The sequence below is a fragment of the Stegostoma tigrinum genome, chromosome 12, assembly GCF_030684315.1.
Source record: "Stegostoma tigrinum isolate sSteTig4 chromosome 12, sSteTig4.hap1, whole genome shotgun sequence".
NCBI classification, from domain to species: domain Eukaryota; kingdom Metazoa; phylum Chordata; class Chondrichthyes; order Orectolobiformes; family Stegostomatidae; genus Stegostoma; species Stegostoma tigrinum.
The window spans coordinates 56423223-56448892 of NC_081365.1; the positions used below are offsets into that span (position 1 = coordinate 56423223).

Consider the following 25670-nt stretch of genomic DNA (forward strand, 5'->3'; position numbering starts at 1 on the left):
TCAAATATCTCCCATTTTCACACATTGGGTTATTTTAACTCCCTGGTTACCAATCTGCAACACCACTCATCACTGTAGCTACTTTATCTGTGTCGTCATCATCGTTATATGGCTTTCTCACAAACTTAAACTTTGTTCACATTTCTCTGTGACCAAAGCCGTTTTTTTGCTGACTGAAATTTTTTGACCGTGCGGTACATCGAATGGTGCTTTATGGATCCTTGATTTTCTTCTACTCGGACTGTAGTTCACACAGTTTGTGACTGCCTATCCCTCTTTTTAAAAAAGAAATGTGTTTATCAAAGTGGCGGTAGTTTTAGTGAAACACATTTTTTCTACCTTGTATCTACGCTGTGTAAGTATGATGTTAAAGTTCGTTTCTGTAATAGGACTATTTCCAAAGCTACATGTAATCAAGAAGGGACTGAATCAGTTGATTGAGGAAGTTTGAAATTTCCTTAAATTGGCTGACAGTTTGAAGTTCAGATATGCTGTTGTCTTTCAAATGTTGTTATAATTTCAAACTAGCAATGGTAAAAATACTAGTAATAGTATTATTTAAAAACATGCCTTTGTACAGCCCTTCCACCCCTCCAGCCTCAGTGTAGTGAGCAACATGAGTTCCTTACTGCAGTGCAGAAATCGAATATGAGGCACTTCAAGCCTAATGTTTTGAAATCTCTTTTTGTTTCTTTTTCAGATGGCGTTGTGTCAAGTTTTATTGACTACAAGTTTCATTGGCTTCAAATGTGTTTTAAATATCCATCTTGCTAGTCCTCGTTTGTATCATGAATAATAATGGGTTTACATTCATTTAAACATTGTGTAGTAAGTTTGAGTATTTACAAGAACTGGCTGTTGGCATGATTCCCTTAGCTGCTTAGAAGAAAGGGTCATAGTCTCAGAATGAAGAGATGGCCATTTAAGACTCTGAGATGAGGTAATATTTCTTCAGTCAAATGGCTGTGAATCTTTAGAATTCTTTGCATTGGGAACTTGAGGCTGCACAATAATTATTGAAGACTGAGATCAACAGAAAGTCATCAATAGAAATAGTAAGCGAAAAAAAGGAATTCTGTGGATAGGCTGGGAATGTGAATTTAAGATAGGAAGGCAGTTGTTAAGCTTGTTTAATGGAAGATCAGGCTCAATTGACTGGTTTGCCTACTCCTGATTAAGTTCTGATGACTTTTAATGCCTTTTCTTGCATCTTCTTTGAATCTCATCAGATTTGGGATTATCACTATGAGCTGTTCTCCTTTATTAGAAAGGACAAGATCCAGTGCAGCTGGAGACAGAACAATTTGCCCTTTTACTGGAGCTTAATGTCAGCAATGACTTCCTCCTGTTTACCAATCTCAGAACTGGTGAACATTCAAGCAGGCAGCTCCTCACGGTTTTGTTAGACTCTGTGCTAGTCATGGAGACTTTTTTCCTGACGCGTTTTCAGACTGGTCACTGTTCCTTATAGTCAGAACATTCTTTCTCAATAGGCAGGCTATATTTTCCAGTGGTACTGACCAGGTTTTGTTTGGTCTGAATGTTAGGGAGTCTTTGTGACAATTGAATTGTAACATTTTCAAGCCAGACAGTGTGAGTATATGTGAAGATGTAAGTTAACATAAATTAGAAATAGATTGCAAGTGAATCAAGATGGAATGAGAAAGGAGCCTCAGCCTTGTGTGTTTGTTTTAGTATTGATAAAGTAAAATGAGACAACTGAGAATGGAGTCTTTGACATTGTGATATGGATGGTGTCATGACATCAAATCTTGCCTCTGTATACAAAATTTAAAATCTTAAAGGTACAACTTGCCTTTCAATTGCTAGTTTGTTGTTTATTGTCCTTTCTTGCTTATTGAACTTTTTTGATAATCACCAGTTTTCATTTTATTCTGTAGATGGGCAGAAGAAGATCCCAGGGAGATTTTGCGTTCGGTTTTTGAATGTGTTGAGAAAGCATGTGAGAAATTGAAGCAACAGAAGATTGATGTCTCCAGTATTAAAGGTATTTAAGTTATAAATGTTTGTGATTATGAACATCATGCGATTCTTTAATACCTTAGAAAACAAACAATCAATGCAACTGTACAAAAACACAAAAACAGAATACTGCAGAGTTATGAAGTAAAATCAAAGTGTTCGAGAAACTCAGCAGATTTAGTAGCATGTATGGAGAGAGAAACAAGTCAAGTCCAGTAGTTTCAAAAATAATAGTCATTTTGGACTTGAAGTATTTCTTGTTACTCTCTCCGCAGACACTGCCAGACCAGCTGAGCTTCTTGTTGTTTCTAAAGCAAGGGAGCATTGATGACAGAACTAAACTTGTGTAATTTGTGTTAACTGAACAATGTTTGTGTCGCACATGTCTATCTGACCTTAACATTCAATTCCATTACTATTATGGAGCCTCCCACCATAGACACCCAGGCAGGTACGATTGACCAAAACTTAACTGCTCTAAACAAATAAATACACTGACCACAGGAGCAGGTCAAAGCCTGTGAATTCTGTGGCATTAAACTCGACTCCAGACTCCACAAAAGCCTGTTTACCATTGACAAAACATAAGGGATGGATCGCATATGAGCTCAACACCATCCAATTCAAAGCAAAACCATCCACCACCTTAAAAGTTCAGCTCCTTCAATGTTGGAACAGAATGACAGTAAGACCATAAGAAATAGGAAGCAGAGTAGGTCATTTAGCCCCTCAGGCCTACACCACCATTCAGTACGAACATAGCTGATTCGACATTCTTCATGTCCTGCATTTTCTGTATGACTCTTGAATCCCCTACGATCTTAGAATTCTATCTATCTCAGCCTTAAAAATACACAAGGACTGTGCCCTCCTCCTTTTGTAGCAGAGTTCACAAGAGCATCAACCCTCTGAGGGAAGAAACCCCTCCTCATCTCAGTATAAAATGGCACCCCTTTATTCTGAGACTATGCCCTCTGGCCTTGACTCTCATGCATTGCAGAGGATTAAGAAGGATGCAAAATACCAGCCTCTCAAGAGCACTGAGGAATGGAAAATAATTCCTGACACTGCCAGTAATGCCCCAAAATCCAAGAACTGACTTTTTTTTTAAAAAGGAGATGATTTATATTGTACCTTCAAAGGCACGTTTAAGGGAAGTGTCATGCCTCACAAGTGCCAAGTAATGACTATTTCGAACACCGAGAATCTAATCATAGATAATAAAATGTGAGGCTGGATGAACACAGCAGGCCAAGCAGCATCTCAGGAGCACAAAAGCTGACGTTTCGGGCCTAGACCCTTCATCAGAGAGGGGGATGGGGGGAGGGAACTGGAATAAATAGGGAGAGAGGGGGAGGCGGACCGAAGATGGAGAGTAAAGAAGATAGGTGGAGAGAGTGTAGGTGGGGAGGTAGGGAGGGGATAGGTCAGTCCAGGGAAGACGGACAGGTCAAGGAGGTGGGATGAGGTTAGTAGGTAGCTGGGGGTGCGGCTTGGGGTGGGAGGAAGGGATGGGTGAGAGGAAGAACCGGTTAGGGAGGCAGAGACAGGTTGGACTGGTTTTGGGATGCAGTGGGTGGGGGGGGAAGAGCTGGGCTGGTTGTGTGGTGCAGTGGGGGGAAGGGACGAACTGGGCTGGTTGAGGGATGCAGTAGGGCAAGGGGAGATTTTGAAACTGGTGAAGTCCACATTGATACCATTGGGCTGCAGGGTTCCCAGGCGGAATATGAGTTGCTGTTCCTGCAACCTTCGGGTGGCATCATTGTGGCAGTGCAGGAGGCCCATGATGGACACGTCATCAAGAGAATGGGAGGGGGAGTGGAAATGGAAGTGGAAGTGGAAATGACCGCTTTGCAGAACACCTCCGCTCAGTTCGCAACAAACAACTGCACCTCCCAGTCGCAAACCATTTCCACTCCCCCTCCCATTCTCTTGATGACATGTCCATCATGGGCCTCCTGCACTGCCACAATGATGCCACCCGAAGGTTGCAGGAACAGCAACTCATATTCCACCTGGGAACCCTGCAGCCATATGGTATCAATGTGGACTTCACCAGTTTCAAAATCTCCCCTTCCCCTACTGCATCCCTAAACCAGCCCAGTTCGTCCCTTCCCCCCACTGCACCACACAACCAGCCCAGCTCTTCCCCCCCCACCCACTGCATCCCAAAACCAGTCCAACCTGTCTCTGCCTCCCTAACCGGTTCTTCCTCTCACCCATCCCTTCCTCCCACCCCAAGCCGCACCCCCAGCTACCTACTAACCTCATCCCACCTCCTTGACCTGTCCGTCTTCCCTGGACTGACCTATCCCCTCCCTACCTCCCCACCTACACTCTCTCCACCTATCTTCTTTTACTCTCCATCTTCAGTCCGCCTCCCCCTCTCTCCCTATTTATTCCAGTTCCCTCTCCCCATCCCCCTCTCTGATGAAGGGTCTAGGCCCGAAACGTCAGCTTTTGTGCTCCTGAGATGCTGCTTGGCCTGCTGTGTTCATCCAGCCTCACATTTTATTATCCCCAGAGTATTGAGTTGGGTTTCTGGTTTACTAGTATAGGTAATATTACCATTACACAGCTACTTCCCTGTAAACTCGGAACTATATGGCCGTACCTTCACTGTTGCTGGAATCCTCAAATTGCCTTCCTAATAACACTGTGGGCAAACCTGTCGCTAAAGGCTGACATAACAAAGTGTGGAGCTGGATGAACACAGCAGGCCAAGCAGCATCTTAGGAGCACAAAAGCTGATGTTTCGGGCCTACACCCTTCTTCAGTGCTAAAGGCTGGCCGTAGTTCAAGAAGGTGCCTGTTGAGGGCAATTTGAGATGGACAGTAATTCCAAGCTTACATAGCACTATTCATATCCACAAATGAATAAATGAAAAATTTACTCCTTTTCTTTCACGATAACTTAATGCACAGCACAAGATGTCTAAGTCGAACTGAATAGAGCCCAATAATTTGCAAGCTCTTACTTGAGGACACCAAAGTGTATGATGTAGCAACCTTTCCGGACAGCCAGGTATAATTGTAAGCTAATTATTCTTGGCTGCAGGATCTTTAGAAAAGAAATGGATATTTGGAAAAGAGGAACAGTAGCCATACAAAGAAAATAACATGTACAATAGTGGAAAGAATGGAGTTCAGTATGGATGATTCAGTAAATAGAAACTCCAGCAGTAGAGTTAAGGATTCTCAAAGAAAATGAAACTCCAGTTGTCCTTAACTGCAAACCCCTGAGTGTAATATTATAATAGGGAAGAGAGGTGTATTAAATGAGTGATCATTGAAGTATACGGGAATGCACTTACATCAGGAAATTTGATTTTCACGTAAACTGGGAGAAGCTGAGCAATTTCCAAAGTCAATTAATTTCTAGATTGCTCAAAAAATATGTTTTAAAAATGGCTGACAAACAGGAGGCTGGAAGAACACAGCAGGCCAGGCAGCATCTGGAGGAAAGGAGCAGTCAACATTTTGGATATTACCCTTCTTCAGCTTGTTGAGGAAACATGCCAGACATAGTAACACGTAAACGGGAGAGTTAGTCAATGATTTGATGGTAAAGGAGCATCTTTGGCAAGTGACCATAATGTAATTGATGTGGAGGTGCCGCTGCTGGACTGGGGTGGATAAGGTCAGAAATCATATGATGTGGATTAATCATTTTTAGGAAGGGGAGGTCGAACCCCTCTGATAATTACAATCAAAACACAAATCCCCAATCAGTTATGGCAGGAGTAGAGGTCCTCTTTTAATAAACCCAAAACACCCAGAGAAGCTCACCTTACCTCACCTAATCTGTTAAAATAGAGTGGTTAAATGAAAGAAAATCCATTTTATTCACTTGATGAGTAACAAGTAACAATTTATTTATTTAACCCTAGCAGTGACCAAATTAACAGAACTACTAACAAATCAAACAATTTCCCCTTAACTACTAACTATTCCCTAACTGAATAAAATTCTATTGGTATGCTGTTCCAGTGAACACAAGTCCCACTTATGTAAACCTAAGTAATGAGAAAACTAAATTAAAACTTAGACTCTCAAAGTCCGTACAGGATATATCTTCTAGAATGTTCTGCCTTCTTCACTGTCTGCCCAATCATAAACACCTTTCTTCTGCTCTTTCTATCAGGGATGTTCTCTCTGTGAATTCTTCTGTGAGGGCATTTAGCTAGAAATGATGTGGTACCTTATACAGATAGATGGTACTCTCTCAGAAAGCTTAGGCATTACTGTGAGACCGAGATATTTATTCCTCAGATGGCAGTTTGCTCTCACTCCAATTTTCAAAAACCCTCTTATATACACTTGATAATCTGTCCAATTTCTTACGGTAGGATTGGTCTGAGGTTGTCAAAACCATCAGATTTAAGTTCAACTGATTTTCAATCTCTTAAGTGCTTAGTTTAAATTAATTGATCTTCAAGCTGGTTGCCAAAACATCAAAACAAACGTAAGGTTTCCAATCACACAGTCAATTGATACATGTTTCAGTTTCATAACTGGCTGAACCAACTGGCTTAGAGACACATTTTCTGTCTAAATCTCCAAGTTTAGAAAAGCACTTTAGCTCTTAAAGGGATTACACACTCTTTCCCCCTTAGCATTTTAACAAACACATTCTAACTTGCTGCCTTCCAATTCACTAGTACTGTACACAACTTTGTAACACTTATTACTTTGGTTAGACCCTCAGCAAGCACCTCATACCTCTTATGTTGTTCCAGTCATTTGGTTTGTCTCCAGCACCATCTTGTTTTAATTTTTTTGAAATTATTTCTCTGCCTCATTTAATCAAATTATAGATCATCCCTTCACATTATTTAACTGTTGACACTTTACACACAGCATCTGACACTGTTGATCACCTGCAGAGACCTATTATTCGGCCTGTCAACACTCCACTCACACCATTTTTATGACCTTTTGATCTCTCTGCCTATTAATTCTGTGCCTGCATGCTTCTGTCTCACTTCACCTGAAGGAGGGGCAACATTGCGAAAGCTTGTGATTTCAAATGAACCTGTTGGACTATAACCTGGTGTCGTCTGATTTCTGGTAATGTAATTGAATTTGATACTAGGTTTGAGTGTGACAAAGATGCATCATGAAACTATGTTGCAACTAAAACAAGCTTCAAAGTAATTAGAACCTAAATGACCACATTAAACTGTTCTGAACATTTCATGAATAAACCTCTAAATAATTAGAAATGTATACGTAAGGAATTGATAAAATACAAAATCAAAACATACCCCTAAAATTAAAGGATCTATGAAAGACTTTTTTTTAACCATAGTTACTCAACATGCGAGAGCTAATTTTAAGATAGCAAGAAAAATTTGTGTGAATTCAAAGAAAAAAATCCAGTAAAATAGAACGACAATTTAAAGCAAAGAAAGTTAGAGGTACAAAAAAGGTTAAAGCTAACAGTAAAACATAACAGCACAGTACAGGCCCTTCGGTAAAAGTTTCTGAAATATATTAACAGCAAGGAAATGGAGATGAGGAATGTGTACCCATTAAAAATCAGTGAAGACAAGACTATAAACGGAAAGATAAATTTGCATTTATATGGTGCCTTTGAAACTTAAAGCACTTTGCAGACAATTACGTACTTTAGAAGCGCTAAATAAACAAATCAGTTTTGAATCTTCAGATTGCTACTGTAATGGAATAAACATGGCAACCAATTCATCCACAGTGTATTCCCATGAACAAAAATGTGAATAACAATCAAATAATCTCTCTTTTCGATAGTAGTGGATTGACGGAGCAATACTGGCCAGGCTATGACGACTAACTCCCTGTTCTTCTGTGAAATAACGCCATAGGCTCTTTTACATCTATCTAAAAGAGCGGACAGGGCCACGATTTAATGTTTTGTTGCTACCTTTATGCGTGCAATTCTTTGTCAGTACTGCACTGGAATGTCAGTCTAGAAGTTTGTGCTCATGTTCTGATGTCAATCTTGAACTTACAAACATCTGACTCAGTGGCTAGAATCCTCTACAGTGTGGAAACAGTCTATTTGGCCCAAAACATCCTCACCAACTTCCAAGAGCATCCCACCCAGACTCACCCCTCTACCTTATCCCTGTAACCCTGTATTTCCCAGGCTAATCAACTTAATTTACACATCCCTGGACACAATGGGCAATCCACCTAACCTGCACATCTTTGGACCGTGGGAGGAAACCGGAGCATCTGGCGGAACCTCATGCAGACATAGAGAGAATGTACAAACTCCACACAGACAGTTACCCAAGGCTGGAATCAAACCCATGTTTGTGCCACTGTGAGGCAGCAATATTAATCCCTGAGCCACCATTGCTGCTCCTTTTACTACTATGGTGAATATTTAGGAAATAACATATTTGTTAAGTGAGTATTTTGTATCTGTTTTAACAATGATTTTAAAAAAGGCCAAATAGCATCATTATGTTGAAATTTAAAAGTAGAAATTGGCGCATTTTGCATAAGGAAGAAACAAATGATACTGGAAAAAATATTTGAAATGAAGACTGCTGACTGACTGACTGTCTAGTGCGTAATACTGCTACATTTGTGAAGTAAAAGTGGTTTGCAACAAGATGGTAGCAATATTAGTTATCATTTACCAAAAACTCTGTCATGTCTGAATTTAGCCCCAGTTGGAAGAATGGGCATGTCACTGTTATTTAAGAAAGTAGGGAAGGTGAAACTAGGTGGCTACAGACCTGTTATTTGATATTGGTAGTGGAAGCATAACTGGAATATAGCATCAGTGCGAGAGTGACTGAGCATTTGGCATTATGTCAATCATATGTGAAGATGCTGACATACATGTGTGGCTACAAAACTTTCTCAACTAAACTAAGTCAGCTCGGAGGCAATTTCAAAGATGTGAAACTTTCCTGGAAAGAACACTATAGCCTACAATTACAGGCATCGGTATGTACTAATCAAGAATAATAATGGATTTGTAGATGACGGATAATTTTTATCTAATATAGATTAATTTTGTGAGTTTGTGATATCGTTAGCATTACATAATATCTGTGCTTATTATCTTCGAAAAGATCAGAGTTAACGTTTCGGGTCCGATGACCCTTCCTCAGAACTGGTCTCCGAACCTGAAATGTCAGCTCTGGTTTTTTTCTTCACTGATGCTGCCAGACCTGCTAAGCTTTTCCAGCAACTTCTGTTTTTGTCCCAGATTTACAGCATCTGCAGTTCCTTCAGTTATTTTTTGAAGACGGTGATGTTCCTACTTGCCGTTCACTATGCTATCGCTGTGTCAGATCAGCTGTAAGTTGTTTTGCAGGACAGTTTCACTGAGCCAACCTGATCTAGATTCTAGTGGGGGAATGTTTCCTCCGTCACTGCCACACAGGTACGCCAGGACCTGCAATGTGATTAACGTAATAGCAAGTGTTCACATTCTTGCTAAGAGGTCTGCTGATTTTTCTGATGTTGCTTATGTTATCTCAAGTTACTAAAACCGTAAAATGCTGCAATTGGTGTGTTTTAGTAACAACACTTTCTGTAAATTGTTTTGACCTGACGACTCTATACTTTGCAGTTTGATGCACTCTCTTAAAGCTCTTATCAGTTATAGATAGATGGAATAGAATAGCTAGAATCCCTACAGTGTGGAAACAGGCTGTTTGGCCCAACAAGTCCACACCGAACATCAGAACATTCCACCCATACCCATATAACCCATCTAATCTACACCTCCCTGAACACATCGGATTGCAATGGGTTCTACATTATTTTACATGCTGTGTATCAGCTTGGTGAACAAGCTGTTGCACTCGGTGTACGTTAGTCCTTTACGCTAGCTTGCACGTGATGGTGCTTCTGTTTGCATCCTTGTTCCCCCTAACTGGAAAACCTTATCTATACCTTAACTGAAGGCTGAAGAGACATTATGTAAAAAAATTCAAAATATGTTTAAGATTGCTTGTTTTTCTTCAGCAAAATGTTAACAGTTTAAATTTGTTCAATTCCAGCAATTGGAGTGAGCAATCAGAGGGAAACAACAATCTTATGGGACAAAAAGACAGGACAACCCCTCCATAATGCAATTTGTAAGTTGTTTTCTTCATTGTTTACATCATAAACATGTAAATTGTTTGTCAAAATTGGGAGTTGTTGTATACTTCTGAAACAAATATTAGAAATAGTTGTCTCAGGAGTGTTTCTTGATCGTTTCTTCCCCCAAACGGTCTGATGGCCAGTGGTCAAAGCTTTCACGTTAGCTGTACTATTACAGTAGTTTCTCCACCAGAGAAATGTTAAATCTTTCTCGAATACTCACGCAAAGATCAACATGGGAGCCTGATATTGATCAATTCCCCCATTGGAGCAGGGTGTTCATTCATTATTCCTCCTTTTGAGATCAAGAACTCAAGAGATAAGAATCCAGATTTGGAGCCAGAGATCTCTATAGAGTATCTATTCCCCCACGAGCAGATTCCATCTATACTTTGCTGATAATGAATGAAGGATTAATATCTAAACAGAGATGACAAACAGTGGATGTTGTCTGTGTAAACTTCTGTAAGGCTTTTGACAAGGTCCCACATGGCAGGCTAGTCATGAAGGTTAGGTCACATGGAATCCAGGGAAAGCTAGCTAATTGGATTTAAGATTGGCTGAATGGTAGGAAGCAAAGGGTGATGGTTGAGTTGTTTCTCCAATATTTTTGGAATGTTGCTCGTGTCCTCCATTGTGAACATAGCACGTTTGGTTTGTCAGCTATTTCTTTGTTCCCCATTATAAATTCCTGATTTTCTGACTGCAAACGACCTATGTTTGTCATTTTTGTTTTGCTTCATGTATATAAAGAAGCCTTTACAGTCAGTTTTTTTTTAATGTTCCCCATAAGCTTATTCTCGTACTCTATGTTCCCTGTCTTAATCAACCCCTTTGTTCACCTTTGCTAAATTCTAAACTGCTCCCACTCCACAGGTTTTATTTTCTGGCCAATTTTTATGACTCTTCCTTGGATCTAATGTTATCTCCTCTTTACCCAGCAATGCTGTGCCATTTCCTTTTGTTTGGTCCTTCCGAAATGCTGAATACCTTCAGACATTCAGTTCCCATCTGTGCAGCTATGTCTCCTAAATCCTCACTACATCATGCCAGTTTTCATCTATATACACAATTAATTTCTCTGCTTTATTATGAATGCCCTGTGCATTAAGGCTCAAACCCTTAAGATTTGTTTTTTTTTAGCAGTAGTTGTCCTGTTCCCATTCCTTTTCACAGTGTCCCTGTTTGATCCAGGCCTTTGATTTCTCTATCTTTCGCTTTTCTAATTGCCCTTTGCATTTCATATCTTGCCCTAGATTTCCTCTGACTCCTTGCCATCCCTTTCACATTTTAGTTTAAAGCTTTCCCAAGGGCATTAGTCCTTGTCTTTCCCATGTGTGACCCATCAAGTTTGTACTGGCCCAGCTGCCCAGGAATCAGAAACCCTCCCCCTTGCACCATCTCTTCAGCCACGTGCACATCTGCTATATCCTGCGACTCCAACTAGAATGTAGCACTGGCAGTAATCCTGAGATCACTACCTTTTGTGGTCATACTTTCAACTTCCTTCCTAACTTGATATATTCAACTTTCAGGACTTTATCCATTTTTTGTAACCGATGTTGTTTGTCATGTCCCGTGATCATCAGCAGCTCCCCCACCACCAAGAATGTCCTGCAGCCATTCTAAGACATTCTTACCCCATGCGCCAGGGAGGCAACGTTCCATCCTGGAGTCTCATTTGTGGCCACAGAAACACCTAATTATTCCCTTTACAATTTAACCCCCTATAGTTATTGCATCCACACACCTATTACTCCTACCCTGTGCGGTAGAGCCAACTGTGGTACAATAAATTTGGCTGTTGCTGCTTTCCCCTGAAAGGCCATTCCCCTCAATAGTATTCAAAGGACGATATGTATTTTACAGGGGAATAGCCATAGGAGATTCCTGTATGGCCTGTCTGGTCCGCTTACTCTGCTGGTGATCATCCATTCGCTTCCTGTCTGTAGAGCCTTAGCCTGCCTTGCGATCACCTCCCAATATGTGCTGTGCAGACATTGTTCACTTCTTTGATTCTCCACCATGTCCAGCTGGTGCTCCAGCTTCCAAATCCAGGCTTCTAAGAGCTGCAGTTGGAGACACTTCCTACATACATGCTGGCCCCTGATACTGGAACCGTTCCCACGTTGAGTGGGCAAGGCAGACCATGGCGTTGAAGTTTCCTGCCATGACTTATGTCTTTTAAATTAGTCCTGTTTGAAGATGCTTAACATGAAATAATATCAAATAGTCTGTGGCCCTTGTTCCCAGATCCTCGTTGCTAAAAGATACAGTGCTGACAAACTATAAACCATTAAAACAAAAGCCAAAAGCACCAATTCAACTCTGCACCGAATACGTACTTACACACTACACACACTTACCATGGCGCTCTTTCACTCTGGATCTGCTGTCTCTCAACTGCTTGTGCAAAGCAAACTCTTTGTTTTGGCTTTTGTTTGACATATTTTGAAAAGTGAATTTTGTCTTTAAGCATAAGTATGAACTCAACCGATTACCAGTCCTTGACAATTTATCAGCACTATGTATTGTGTTGTATTTAGTGGCTTAAGAGCGGGGAATAATTTTATCAGAAGAAAAGAATTGAACCATATATGTGGAGTTTGGATAAATAGGAAATGCGCAGAAACCAATATGTTTGTATATAGTTAGTTGCCTACTACAGTTCTTTGTCAAACTCGATGCAGGTTATATTGATGTTGAGAACAGTGCATGACTCCCAACTCTCTCTTTTTAAAGAAGAAAAAGGGCGTATTTTTGGACAGTCACATTTTTGTAATGGTTTGTGCTTTGTTGAATTAAATATTAACCTACTTTATCTGTATAGCCTTGACAAGCATCATCAATTTCATGTTTGCTGATGCGACGTGTTGATTCCTGCTGTTAGGAAGTAGAATAGACTTTTCACTCAAAACATATCATGATCCTCTGAAAGAACTTGTCAAATATTTAACAACAAAAAAGAACCTTTCAAATAAAACTATGCGGGAATCATGAGGCCCTATTTTTAAATAAGAATAATAAGTTTAGATGCATTTTCTTGTTTTTAGCTTAATGCAATTGAACTAATTTCAGTTGATAATATAAACCGATATTCTTTCAGCAGTTCATGTCAATTTCTCATCCGCTAAATTTGACAACTCCATCTTGGCTCTTTCCACGAATACTGTGCTGCATATATCAGCTTAAAGATAACAATGGGTCGACCAAAAACTTAGTTTTACTTCTTTGTAATTGCATTTGTTTTTACGATCATTACTTTTAATATTTTAGATTGCTAATTGTGTATATTGAGAGTGACATGTGGAAATTCATACCTCAGACCTAATACAATGTAAAGGGAATAGAATTACATACTGTTACTTTACCCAGCATTTACATGCTACGATATAAATGCATTTTATTGTTACTGAGCTGTGTTTGTAGTATCTTTGGATGGTACAATAGCATCGATTGAAGCATTTCCATCTAAATTTCATTTTGATGTTGGCATCTTAAAGAGATTTAGGAAGAGAGTTTACAGAGCTTAGGGCCTAGGTAGCTGAAGACACAGCTACCAATGCTGGAATGTTTGAAACCAAAGATCTTTAAAGAAAGCAGAATTGGAGATGTGCAGTTTTTTCATGGGCTTGTGTGATTGGAGGATAATTTAAAAACACAGAAGGGTGAGGAAACACATGGATTTGGAACAGATGTTGCATGTTTTGTTTTAAATCAGCTAGCTTTGCCATCTCACACCTATATGGCCATCACATTCTGAGGTGGGAGTTTAATCCAGACCTTCTGGCCAGAAGTATTGACTTTGACACTGCACCATAAGATCCTCTATTAACTTTCATTGCTGAAGTGGGAACCAAGGTGTGTCCCGCATGCCCTGTTGACTGTTGTATTCAGTATGAGCCAAGGCACTAAGAAGCAATTTCATTCACGGAAATGTCCAGTTTGGTTCATTGCAGCATTAATGAGTTAAATTGGGGTCCTGTTTCACTGGGTCAAGTTTGTGACAGCACACTGTTAGGCCCAGCAAATCCACAAACAGGAATGGGGAATCTGAGACCGGATTAATCTGGGTTTACTCATTGCTTTGTAGACAGAATGTTAATATTTTGCTGCCTACTGTTTTACATGATTGCAGTGGGCAGTCTGGGCTACCCGTACTCTCTTTCAGATGTACACTTGAAAGGAAGGCCTCATGTTGCATGTGGCTAGCCTCAATCAAAAGCATTTAAACAGTCCTTGGATAAGCACATGGATAATGATGGGATAGTGTAGGGCAAGGGGCTTAGATTAGTTCACAGGTCGGCACAACATCGAGGGCCGAAAGGTCTGTTCTGTGCTGTATTGTTCTATGTTCTATGTTCTAACTCCTGAAAATAAAGCTGTATTCTGAAGAATGTGCCTGGAGCTCTTTGCAAACTGAATTGGTTTTGTAATATATTGAAGATGACCAAACATGTCAGAGGGCTAAGGAAGTTCAAATACACATACATTTTCACAAGCAGTGAAAATAAATAATCCTGTGCTTAACATGTAAGTAAATCATGTTTACTTGATGGTGAGGGGTTTTGCATTCCATTCAATATCATCTTCAGCTATGCAAGATTAATATTGGCGCTGCAATGGCATCAAATTAATGTGGCACATTAATTTCTGTCAAATCTCGCTGGTCTGCAGACTGAGTAATTATTAGGGGCACATGCAAACTCCTTTATCAAGGTAGTGTTTCAGCCATGTTGCTGGAGGAAGAGTCTTTTAAGGTCCTTGTGTCAATCATGCATTAATTCTGAATTATTTGCTTTGTCATTTGTCAGGAAATTTGAAAGTTTTGTACTTGAGGGGGTGGTGAAAGTAATTAATATCTAAATATCACTAAATTAAGGTATTGTATAGTCTATTCTGAGGAAAAAAATTCTGTTTTATGCATTTTATTTAAATTGACCTTTATCACCGTTTATTCATTATAACCAGCTGCATCGCCACTGGATTATTAATAATAGAGCAAATTAGTGCTTTTACTTTACAATGGCTCACACGGCAGAGGCACAGTTTACTTGCCAAAATATTCTCGTCCCAGAAGAGGGGACATTGACTATTATTATTTCAACTACCTCACAGTTGTTTTTAATAACATTGCACTTAATTTGTTATGTATGTTTTATTCATCAGTGTGGCTTGATCTCAGGACACAGTCCACTGTGGAAAAGCTGATCAACAATGCACCAAACAAAGACAAAAATATTCTTCAGGTGAAAGATTTGTGACTGACCCCCATTTAGGTTTTGTGTTAGCTTGTTTTGTAAGCTTTGCTGATTTAAAATTATCCTTGTTTAGGCCCTGCACATTTCGCTCCTATTCTATTTGAAAGATAAAGAAAATTTTTTCTACATGGATAGACAGTTCTTCATAAAATTTACACTTGAATAAACTTTAGATTTTGTTTAGTTATAACTATTCAGATATTTTAATAGTGATACAAGCAAAATTGTTCTCACAACTGTATGGGGACTTTGGAAAATCTAAATTTAGAAGTTGCCGTTTAGATGGCAATTTGTACCTATTCAATTTAAAATAGCACCAAAACATGTATTAATCATCCTTAAAATATTTCTTATTTTGCTTCAAATATTGCAGATGTGCACTGTAGTCTTATTCACAAACGTAGCAATGTACAAACTTTGATCAAAACTTGAACTTTGAATGATTAATGTTTTTGCTAGCTTCTGTTTTTTGTTTCTCTCATAGGAAAAAACTGGCCTTCCAATTAGCACCTATTTCAGTGCTGTGAAATTACGCTGGCTTCTGGATAATGTGGAGAAAGTTAGGAAGGCTGTCGCAGATGGTCGGGCCATGTTTGGAACAGTTGATTCTTGGCTTATATGGGTAAAGCTACTGATACTTTTAAAAACAACAGATGTTTCAAAAAGACATTCTGATGAATTAATCAACTCGCGTTTAATGCTTGTATGTTGGCTTGGTTCATAGGATATAAGCAACAAAAGGAAACAGGAACAATAAAATAGAAAGGGGATAAAATTGTGCTTCAGATGATAGATTTTAAATTTTGATTCTTGTTGTATTGCAGTACCAACTTTGGCTTAAAATGGCTAATAAGCTGAAGTAGTAGAAACATGCTTCAACAATTGATTCCATTAATAATGAATACCAATTCTTATAAAAATTAGTTTGTCAGAGAATGACTCTTTGCAAAATGGTTAAGAAATGTACTTACTAATTATTACTTATTTATCTTCACTGTTGCAGTGTTGTGAAAAAGTTTCTCTTCAAGTTTTTCTTCTACAAATGTAAAAATTAGAAGCATTAATAGACCATGCAGCTCCTCACACTTGCTCCTCTATTGAATAATATCACTTTGTTTTGAATTCCACATTCTAATGTATCCATAATAATATTTGATTCCATTTCCTCACAAGTGTCTAATTATTTCCACCTTGAAAAGCACTCATTAATGCTGTCTCTGCAGCCTTCAGAGGCAGAGAATTCCAAGGTCGCACAGCCCTCTGAAAGCGAAGATTCCTCCTTTTCCCATATCCACCTTGTTAAGACCAATAGCAACTTCAATCATGCAACCCCTCACTCCTCTAAGCTCCAGTCTGCCCAACCTTCCCTCAAAATAATCCATTGATTCCAGGTATCAAGCTAAAAAACAAAAACAGAAAATACTGATTTGGACCCGAAGTGTTGACTTCTGTTTTTGTTTCTGATTTCCAGCATTCACAGTTCTTTCAATCAATATAATAAATCTTTTCTGAACAGCTTCTGATTATTTATGTTCTTAAATAACGAGACAAATACTACCCACCGTATTCAAGATGTGGTCTCATTATTGCCCTATATAACTGAAGCAGAGTATAATTTTATGTTCAAATCCTCTCATAATAAATGGAGAGCATTCCATTAGCTTTCCTAATTTTTGTACTTGCATACTTGTACACTAGAACATCCAGACAACTCTACACCTTAGAATTTTCCATGTAAGTAACATTCCACTTTTTTATTCTTTTTGTCAAAGTGAACAATTTCGCATTTCCCCACATTATGCTCCAGGGGAGATAATGAGGGGGCTATAGATCTAACATTAGTAACAGTTTAAAAAGTTGGAATTAGTCAATTGCCTTGGGGGGCAGCACAATGGAAATTCAGCATATTGATTCCTTAGTGAGACCACTGTCCCATGTTGCAGAGAAATTGACATAACCAACCCTGCAGGAATGTTAGGAGGTAGATACAGAGAAGCTGGTTTTCCTAGTTAGAGAGTCGAGAACTAAGTGTTATAATCGTTTAGGACTCAGATGAGGAAGAATTCTTCACTCAGAATGTTTTGAATCTTGGAATTCTGTCTCCCACAGCTCTGTGGATGCTCAGTTAATTGATATATTCAGACAGAATTCAATAGATCTTTTGACGCTATGGGAATCAAGGACAGGAAAACAAAGTTAATGGAGAATTTCAGCCTGTATCTTATTGGTAGAACTTGCTATTGATGTTCAGGCCATTTCTTATGTTCTTGCCCTGTCTCTCCAGTGTTGCTTCAAATTGCTATAAGAATCCTTCATTGTACAGTACTGTCTTGTCCTGAAAATAATCTGTTTAACACTTATAACGCTGTGCTCTGTGAATACAACTGATAGATTTGCTGGACCGTTCAGGTAAAAAGCACTGATCTCTGCCATAACTTAAGCAATGAATGCTCCAAATCAATCCTTGCTCCAATTACTCAGAACTTTAATCTTGAAGCTTGATCTGAAATAGTGCAAAAAACACAAGACGTGTACCTGTTGGAACTTTGTTTTTAACAAGAACGTATGAATAGGTATGCACTGTGAAGTTTTGTCACAAAAGTATTGGTCTATTCATTGTGTCATTAAGCTTGTCATAAAGCGTAAATATCATTAGTGCTATTTTATGTTTTTATAATATAAGTGCTGTCTATGGCTCTAGTGTTTGACAGGTGCACATGAAGGTGGTGTTCATTGTACAGATGTTACCAATGCTAGCAGAACTATGCTATTCAACATCCATACGTTGAAGTGGGATCCTGAACTTTGTCAGTAAGTCTTACATAATGAAATACTACTGATCTCGGTATAAAGAAATTAACCAGGCAGGTTGTTATTTTACAAATGCTTGCTAGCGTAAATTTGATATGAGGTGCTACTCTGAATTTTTTAAAATTTGCAAATGTTAAAGTTTGTTCAACTTAACTTTGATCACTTTAACTTGGAATTTTAATTATGTACCATTATAATGAGTTGAGTTTAACAATTAAAATGAAGACTTTATGCGCTGTTAAATGAGTAAGAATAATTACGAACTACACTTCGTATGTGCAAGTTTCCAATTTCACATCGCCAATAAATGGAAGTTTACACCATGAAGAAGCTATTTAGCTGTAGATAACAAAAGTGTGGAGCTGGATGAACACAGCAGGCCAAGCAGCATCTCAGGAGCACAAAAGCTGACGTTTCGGGCCTAGACCCTTCATCGGTCTAGGCCCGAAACGTCAGCTTTTGTGCTCCTGAGATGCTGCTTGGCCTGCCGTGTTCATCCAGCGCCACACTTTTGTTATCTAGGATTCTCCAGCATCTGCAGCTCCCATTATCACAGCTATTTAGCTGTGTCTCCTCATGGCGACATCTGGAAATTGAATCTCTTCTGGCCCCAGGATACAGTTTCATCATAAACGTGAGTAGGTTTGCACCTCCTCCCAGGTGGGCAGTATGGAGGACCTCTGGTATGTGAACACACCTCATCTCTCATGAACCAAACTTTTAAGATATGGTCACATAGTTCCATTGCATTATGGATGTCTTGGGAGAATTTAAGAGCAATGGAATTAAATCTGACAAAGAAAAATGTCTGGAGTGTAGCTCAAAGGTAAATAGCAGCTTTTGGTAACTCTTGCCAACCAAGTCAGTTTCAAACTTGGTTATTTTAATTTGTTTGGGCTCGATGGGTGAAGTTGACAGGGGATCCTCATGTTAAGACAGCCCAGGCTCTCCATACATTTTGTCCAGCTTATGCCTTGGAAACGACACTCCAGTTTCACTGCAGAATATAACAGAGAATGTGTGCTACAAGCTGTTTCCAGTGGAGGGAGACACTACTATGTCCTCTCATTAAATACAACCCATCTCAAATCAGGCAGCCCTGACAAGTAAAGTGGTAACGCACTAGCACTTACTTCAATGGGAGATTGAAACTTCCTCTTATCTCAAACAGGGCCAGTTAACCTCATAACTGTCTATGCGACAACACTATGCTCCACCACAAGTGGAAGACCATTTTAGTGTGGAGCCTGAAACTACTATTGGCAGAATTCCTCAGCCAGAATATCTTTAACGACTACAGGGGTTTTTATCATAAATGGGCTACAACTGTGGGGTGACCCCCTTGCCTCAAACATCATGACCATGATGATCGAGAACCTACAGATACTACTTGAGCTTGGCAACTACTAAGAACTCTGAGTAACTAACACCTTCTTTCAAAGCAAACCATTCAACAAGTGTTCTGGAGATAGCAAGATCAGGACATTGACATTGGATGCAATATCACTCTCTAAGCAGCAGTCTCAACGCAAGAAAATATCACAACTTACTGTCACGCAAAGCACTTCTTGGTGTGCATCAGGGTTTAGATGCACCCTTGTTTTTTTTTATTTTCAAAGCAGAAATGCCATCCTGTATAAATGTCTGCCAATTAGCCTACCCAGATGAAAACCAATAGCACTTTATTCCCACGCAGTGCAGAAACTAAACTGAATGCATTTCAAAAGACTATCTATGTTACTGGATTGTCAGCTTCTTAGAAGCAACAGTGAAAATTGCTGACCGATTTGAGGATAACATCACGGTAATTGAACCTGCCATTGAAGCCAGCCTAATCTTTGCAAAAGTTGCAACTGATATGTCTAAACTGAGTAAGAGAGAGCAAAATGACAATAATCTAACTAAGAATACCAAACTGCAAGTCTACAAAGCTTGTATCTGCAAGGCATCCTTCTAACAAACATATGAACTAACTATTGCAAGGCTGAAGAAAAGACTGAATGGATTCCACCTTCACTGTCTCAGACATAAACTTGACACTTCTTGGCAGGGCAAATCTCCCCAAGTCAAAGATCCTGCAGTCAGCTCATTCCATCAGCATACACTCATTGCTAAGCCAATGAAATCTGCACAATCATGGTCATATTCATCGAATGGATGACAGCCATGCACCAAAAAATCCTTCCATGCAGTGAACTAGCCACTTGGTCACACCCTCCTGAATGTGCATACCTCCACTTCAGGGTGTTCTGCATGTGAGACACAAAAATGATGGACAATGGAACTAACACATAAACAATTACGGGAAGCCTGGAGCTCTGAATGCTGACTGCCAAGATGGACTTTGGAGAAAGCAACCCGAAGGGAAAAGCTCTGCTGGTCAGCAAGAGGGTTTAGAGAGAATAGAGGTCAACAAATCTCACACCTTCTGTCTTTTACAACAGTAAATGCAACAGTAACTGCCATTCATAGCCTGCCTCCTGAGGCAAACAAAGTAATGCTGGACATTGATGAAAACCCAAGGCGCAAGTTAAAATCTCAAGATGGAAGTCTGACGCCAGATTGTTGAATAAATTGTACTAAATTTTTGATGGTGCTCTATTTTTCTACCAACTCCTGAACTGCCTTTTTTGTCCCTTTAAAGGCTAATTTTATATGTGTGAAATTTCTGATTACTTCCTTATGATTTTAAAAACAAATTTTCTTTTAATACTTTGATATTTCAGCTTCTGCCTTAATCTCACATGAATGTCCCAATTATTTATTATGATCTTTGTGGAAGTTTTACTTCAAAGCAAAAAGTTCAATGCCTTCTTGTTGGCTTGCTGTCTGTGAGATTGCTACTTTGAAACTGTCTGCTTACCCCACTTGATGACATTAGAATTACTGAATACCTGGAGATCATGATTGGTTTGGCACCAGATTCAAATGGACTTTATAAAAGAGGAAGTCCACATAACAGAGATTGCTAAATCATGTCAACTTTCTTTCTGAGGATATCAATGAGGATTGTCACTTTGCTGTTGATGGTGAAAGCCAAGTCCATATATTGTCCTTTCTTTGAATGTTTACGGTAACCATATTGCATTAAATCTTCCAAGCAGAGACGATCACCATCCGAGTGTCACTCTGCTCCTACTTTTTTACCCAAAAATGGAACGCTGCAGGTCAGGCCAGGGACTTCTAAATGCAGCCTCTTCTCAAATGTGAGGCAGTCTCCCATTGGATTCCTCCTTCGAATTCAGGATTATTTGGGAAGAAAATCAACAACACCCAGACCTTAATCCCTCTCCACAATCTAAAGCACAAGCTGCCATATTCTGCTAAATTTTCATTCATTGAAACATCGACAATCTTTGGAATATTTCACATAGCTTTTCAGAATGTTAGTTAACAAGTGGGTATAAGATTAATGGTTAGGGTGCCAGCTGTGCATAATTCAGCTCAGGAAGGAGTCTTTGGGTTTGGAGGATGAGTGAAGATTAGAGGATCGGGTCTGGATTGGGATGGTCAGGGGGGTTGGAGGTGTTGGGCAAAGTTAGAGTGTTGGTAGATTTGACATGTTGGGGAAGATGCCGGATTGATGGAAGGTTGTGGTGTTCTGAGGGTCAGGTCAAGAAATTGCAGGGTCACTGAAGGTGACATGAACAGGACATCAGAGGGTTGGGGGAATTCTAAGGATTTTTCATTGGAAGTTTAAAATTCCTGGGCAGTTTCTGCAGAGTCAATTCATGAAGGGGACCTGAAACAATTTTTTTCATTGTCAGTGTAATTTTTCACACATTCTAAATTATTTAGCAAACTTTGTACAATTGTGGGATCACAAGAAATGCTGCAAGTTTCATATGTGCAAGTACAGTCTATACCTTGTTTTTTATTTTCTGAACAGCCACAAGGAAGTTCTATTTGATGTAATCCACCGGTCTTTAGGATGTGCAGTTTTCATATCTGGCATCATACTAGGATTAAAATTCACTTTCATTATTACTCATTTTTCTGGAAAGCAAAACAGCTGAGTATTTAAGAATTTTGCCCACAACTAGTTTAGAATTTTCAGCTGTGAGCACAGCGTGGTTCATTTGCAAAACTGGTAAGTACATATTTTAATACTTGGGCTCTGTTTTTTGCACAGAACAAATGTGCAAACACACTGTACTCTTTCCCAATTGACATAAGTGATAGCTCTTCTCCAGTACAATTAGCAGGGCCATACCTCTTCCAATTAGAGTCAACTTACTTGACTTAAAATTAATATTTGGCTGTTAGCTCTCAATCATCATCTAACCTGTGCATTCTCCATGATAGTGCCTCTACCAATTAAAGTCCACTTGCCAATCAATCAGATTTCACCTTTCTCTTTACATTGTTTTATTTTACATATTGTCCTGGTGAGTACAAGACAAAACCTTACAATAGAATGTATTTATTTTTCAGCAATAATGACTGATTCTGTAGGAATCATTTTTCATTTCATTTTCCTTTTTAAGCTGTGAAAGTAGTACTTATTATTGCTACAACAGTGGATTTTTGAACATAATGTTTGAAGAAAAAGCAGAGATAGGCACAGAGCTTCTGGATTAACTTTAAATAAGAGAATTTGGAAACTACTCTGCCTTTTGTTGGTTGCAACGTTCAATGTCAAATATGAAATGAATAGTTAGAACTGTGATTCTTCTGGTATGTAATTAGTTTGTGTGCTGTTCCAGATTCTTTGACATTCCGATGAATATTCTCCCAGAAGTGAAAAGTTCATCAGAAATTTATGGATTAATGGTGAGCCAATCCAAATTATTTGTGTATTACTGGAAACTGAGGCCTAATTGGTAACAATATAAGCTCCTGATTCATTGTGACAAACATGAGCTCCTGGTAACGTTAATTGCATGCTTTACTATTATGTTATTACTGTAAACTTTATCCGATTTTGTGGAAAACTTCATCAATAAATGGTATTCTTACATGTTGCAACCAGATATTGAGAGCAAACGGAACAATTCTGTGTCCCATGGAACAGGTTGGCTGCCTACCTCTTGTCCTTTCCTGATATTAGTAGATTAGAGCTGTCTTCTGGATGCAGTTAGAATTTTTCCCGCTCTAAACTCCACCCACCTTCAATCCAGTAAACTGTCCCATGTTAATATTGCCCCATTATGTAGAAGTCAGTGCAACATACTTTAGAATGGGTGTCAAAGTTTGGAAATGATGTAGAAACAATTTTCAAAAGGGTAACAGGGATGAGGGACTTCTGTCACGTGATTTGATTGGATTTGTCTTTCCATTTGATGTCTGGGCCCAAATGTGGCTCCTAACTCTCTTACATATCAGAAATTGCCACTCAACACAGTTTTTGGGCAGTTGATCAGTTAATGGGTGGAGGGCATGTTCACTACCCATTGAAAACAGCTTGAATTTTCTACAAGCCTGTCTAGACTCCAAGTTACCTTACAGTAAATATTTGAGTTGTACTCACTTGTCTTATGAACAAACAAAAATAGGTTTCAAGCTGTCCTGTAGTTGCAAAGGACTCTTAAAAACACAAGTCCCATGACAATAACTGGTGCAGACAAAATGCCTTGGGCATTGTTGTTCATGCAATCTTCTATTTGCATCTAAATTTTCTTTTTCTTATCTAAATCGTACAGCATATACTGATCCTGCAAAGGAACACTGATTCTCATCACTTTGTACAATTTATACAACAAAGTTAATGATGGGGTGTATTAACAAAAATAGTGCAAAACAGTTGAAGACTACCCAGCAAAACCAGGTAAAGTTTGAAGTAAAATGCACTTTAAATACACAGAAAACTGCTCAAATACTTGTACCTAATTTTCTAATGAACCTGGGCAGAGATGTTGCATAGCTCTGGAACAGGTGGGACTTGAACATTGAGTAAATTAAAAGTTCATTAACTATTGTTAGAAATGCAAATAATCTTAACCTTGTTACTAATGACAAGCAATAATGTATATTGACAATGAATTCACCAAATGGAATTACATATGACATCTAAGGGTAAAATCACTGTGCTGTTTCAGGATTATCGCAGAAGAAAGGCCTACAAGGAAAATAGAGGTTTGCTATATTAGGAAAATATTTAAGGAAAATAAACCCTCAAGATGCTTAACAATGATTTAGATGTACACTTGAAATGCCACAGAATAAATATAAGGCTATGGGCTGGGTGCTTGTAGATGGGATTAGAATAGATGAATGTTTGACAACCAGTAGTGACATGATGGGCTGAAGGGTCTATTTCTGAATGTAAAAACCCTGACTCAGTATAGTGTTTAAATATAGTTACTGATATTTTTAAATACATAAATTATTTACAATGTGACCTACTACTGACATGTATTTCTTACACACTTCTTTTCTGTTTTTAATAGAGATGTGGGACATTAGCTCAAGTACCAATTTCAGGTGTAAGTATATTTTGTTTCATTTTGAAATTCTGCAGACACTTCTCCCTTTACATGTGTCCATTACTGGAGTTATTTTACCTTTGTATTTTCTGAGTCTCTTTTCTTGCATCATATTGTTCACCTATAATACATTTCTGCAACAAAATGTTTCTACTCTCAAGAATACTCCAGAATTCGGGTATGTTGCCCCAGTTGCAGGCAATATTATTTATGACCAATCATTTTTAATAAAGTAATTACATTTTTTATGGACAGTTTAGTACAATGCCACCCACAATAGACCCCTTTAACATAGCACAAACAGTAACAATAACATGCCTCTTCTTGGTCGAAAGTTGGATAGCTTACCTTCATGGATAATGGGAACTGCAAATGCTGGAGAATCCAAGATAACAAAGTGTGAAGCTGGATGAACACAGCAGGCCCAGCAGCATCTCAGGAGCACAAAAGCTGACGTTTTGGGCCTAGACCCTTCATCAGAGAGGGGGATGGGGAGAGGGAACTGGAATAAATAGGGAGACACGGGGAGGCGGACCAAAGATGGAGAGAAAAGAAGATAAGTAGAGAGGAGAGTATAGGTAGGGAGGGAATAGGTCAGTCCAGGGAAGACGGACAGGTCAAGGAGGCGGGATGAGGTTAGTAGGTAGGAAATGGAGGAGCGGCTTGGGGTGGGAGGAAGGGATGGGTGAGAGGAAGAACAGGTTAGGGAAGCGGAGACAGGCTGGGCTGGTTTTGGGATGCAGTGGGGGGTAGGGGATGAGCTGGGCTGGTTTTGGGATGCAGTGGGGGAAGGGGAGATTTTGAAGCTTGTGAAGTCCACATTGAGACCGTTGGGCTGTAGGGTTCCCAAGCAGAATATGAGTTGCTGTTCTTGCAATCTTTGGGTGGCATCATTGTGGTACTTGCAGGAGGCCCATGATGGACATGTCGTCTGAGGAATGGGAGGGGGAGTTAAAATGGTTCGCAACTGGGAGGCGCAGTTGTTTGTTGCGAACCGAGCGGAGGTGTTCTGCAAAGCGGTCCCCAAGCCTCCGCTTGGTTTCCCCAATGTAGAGGAAGCCACACCGGGTACAATGGATACAGTATACCACATTGG

General features: G+C 39.3%; 1 protein-coding gene across 1 annotated transcript in view; it reads left to right on the plus strand.

Annotated features, from left to right (window-relative positions):
• Positions 1–25670, plus strand: part of gk (glycerol kinase) — a 77392-nt gene that overhangs the window by 20401 nt on the left and 31321 nt on the right. The window contains exons 3-9 of the mRNA XM_059650339.1: positions 1902–2008; positions 9993–10070; positions 15247–15326; positions 15823–15960; positions 18040–18149; positions 22856–22922; positions 24539–24574. Of these exons, the coding sequence (XP_059506322.1) occupies positions 1902–2008; positions 9993–10070; positions 15247–15326; positions 15823–15960; positions 18040–18149; positions 22856–22922; positions 24539–24574 (616 nt within the window). The remainder of the gene's footprint in view (positions 1–1901; positions 2009–9992; positions 10071–15246; positions 15327–15822; positions 15961–18039; positions 18150–22855; positions 22923–24538; positions 24575–25670) is intronic.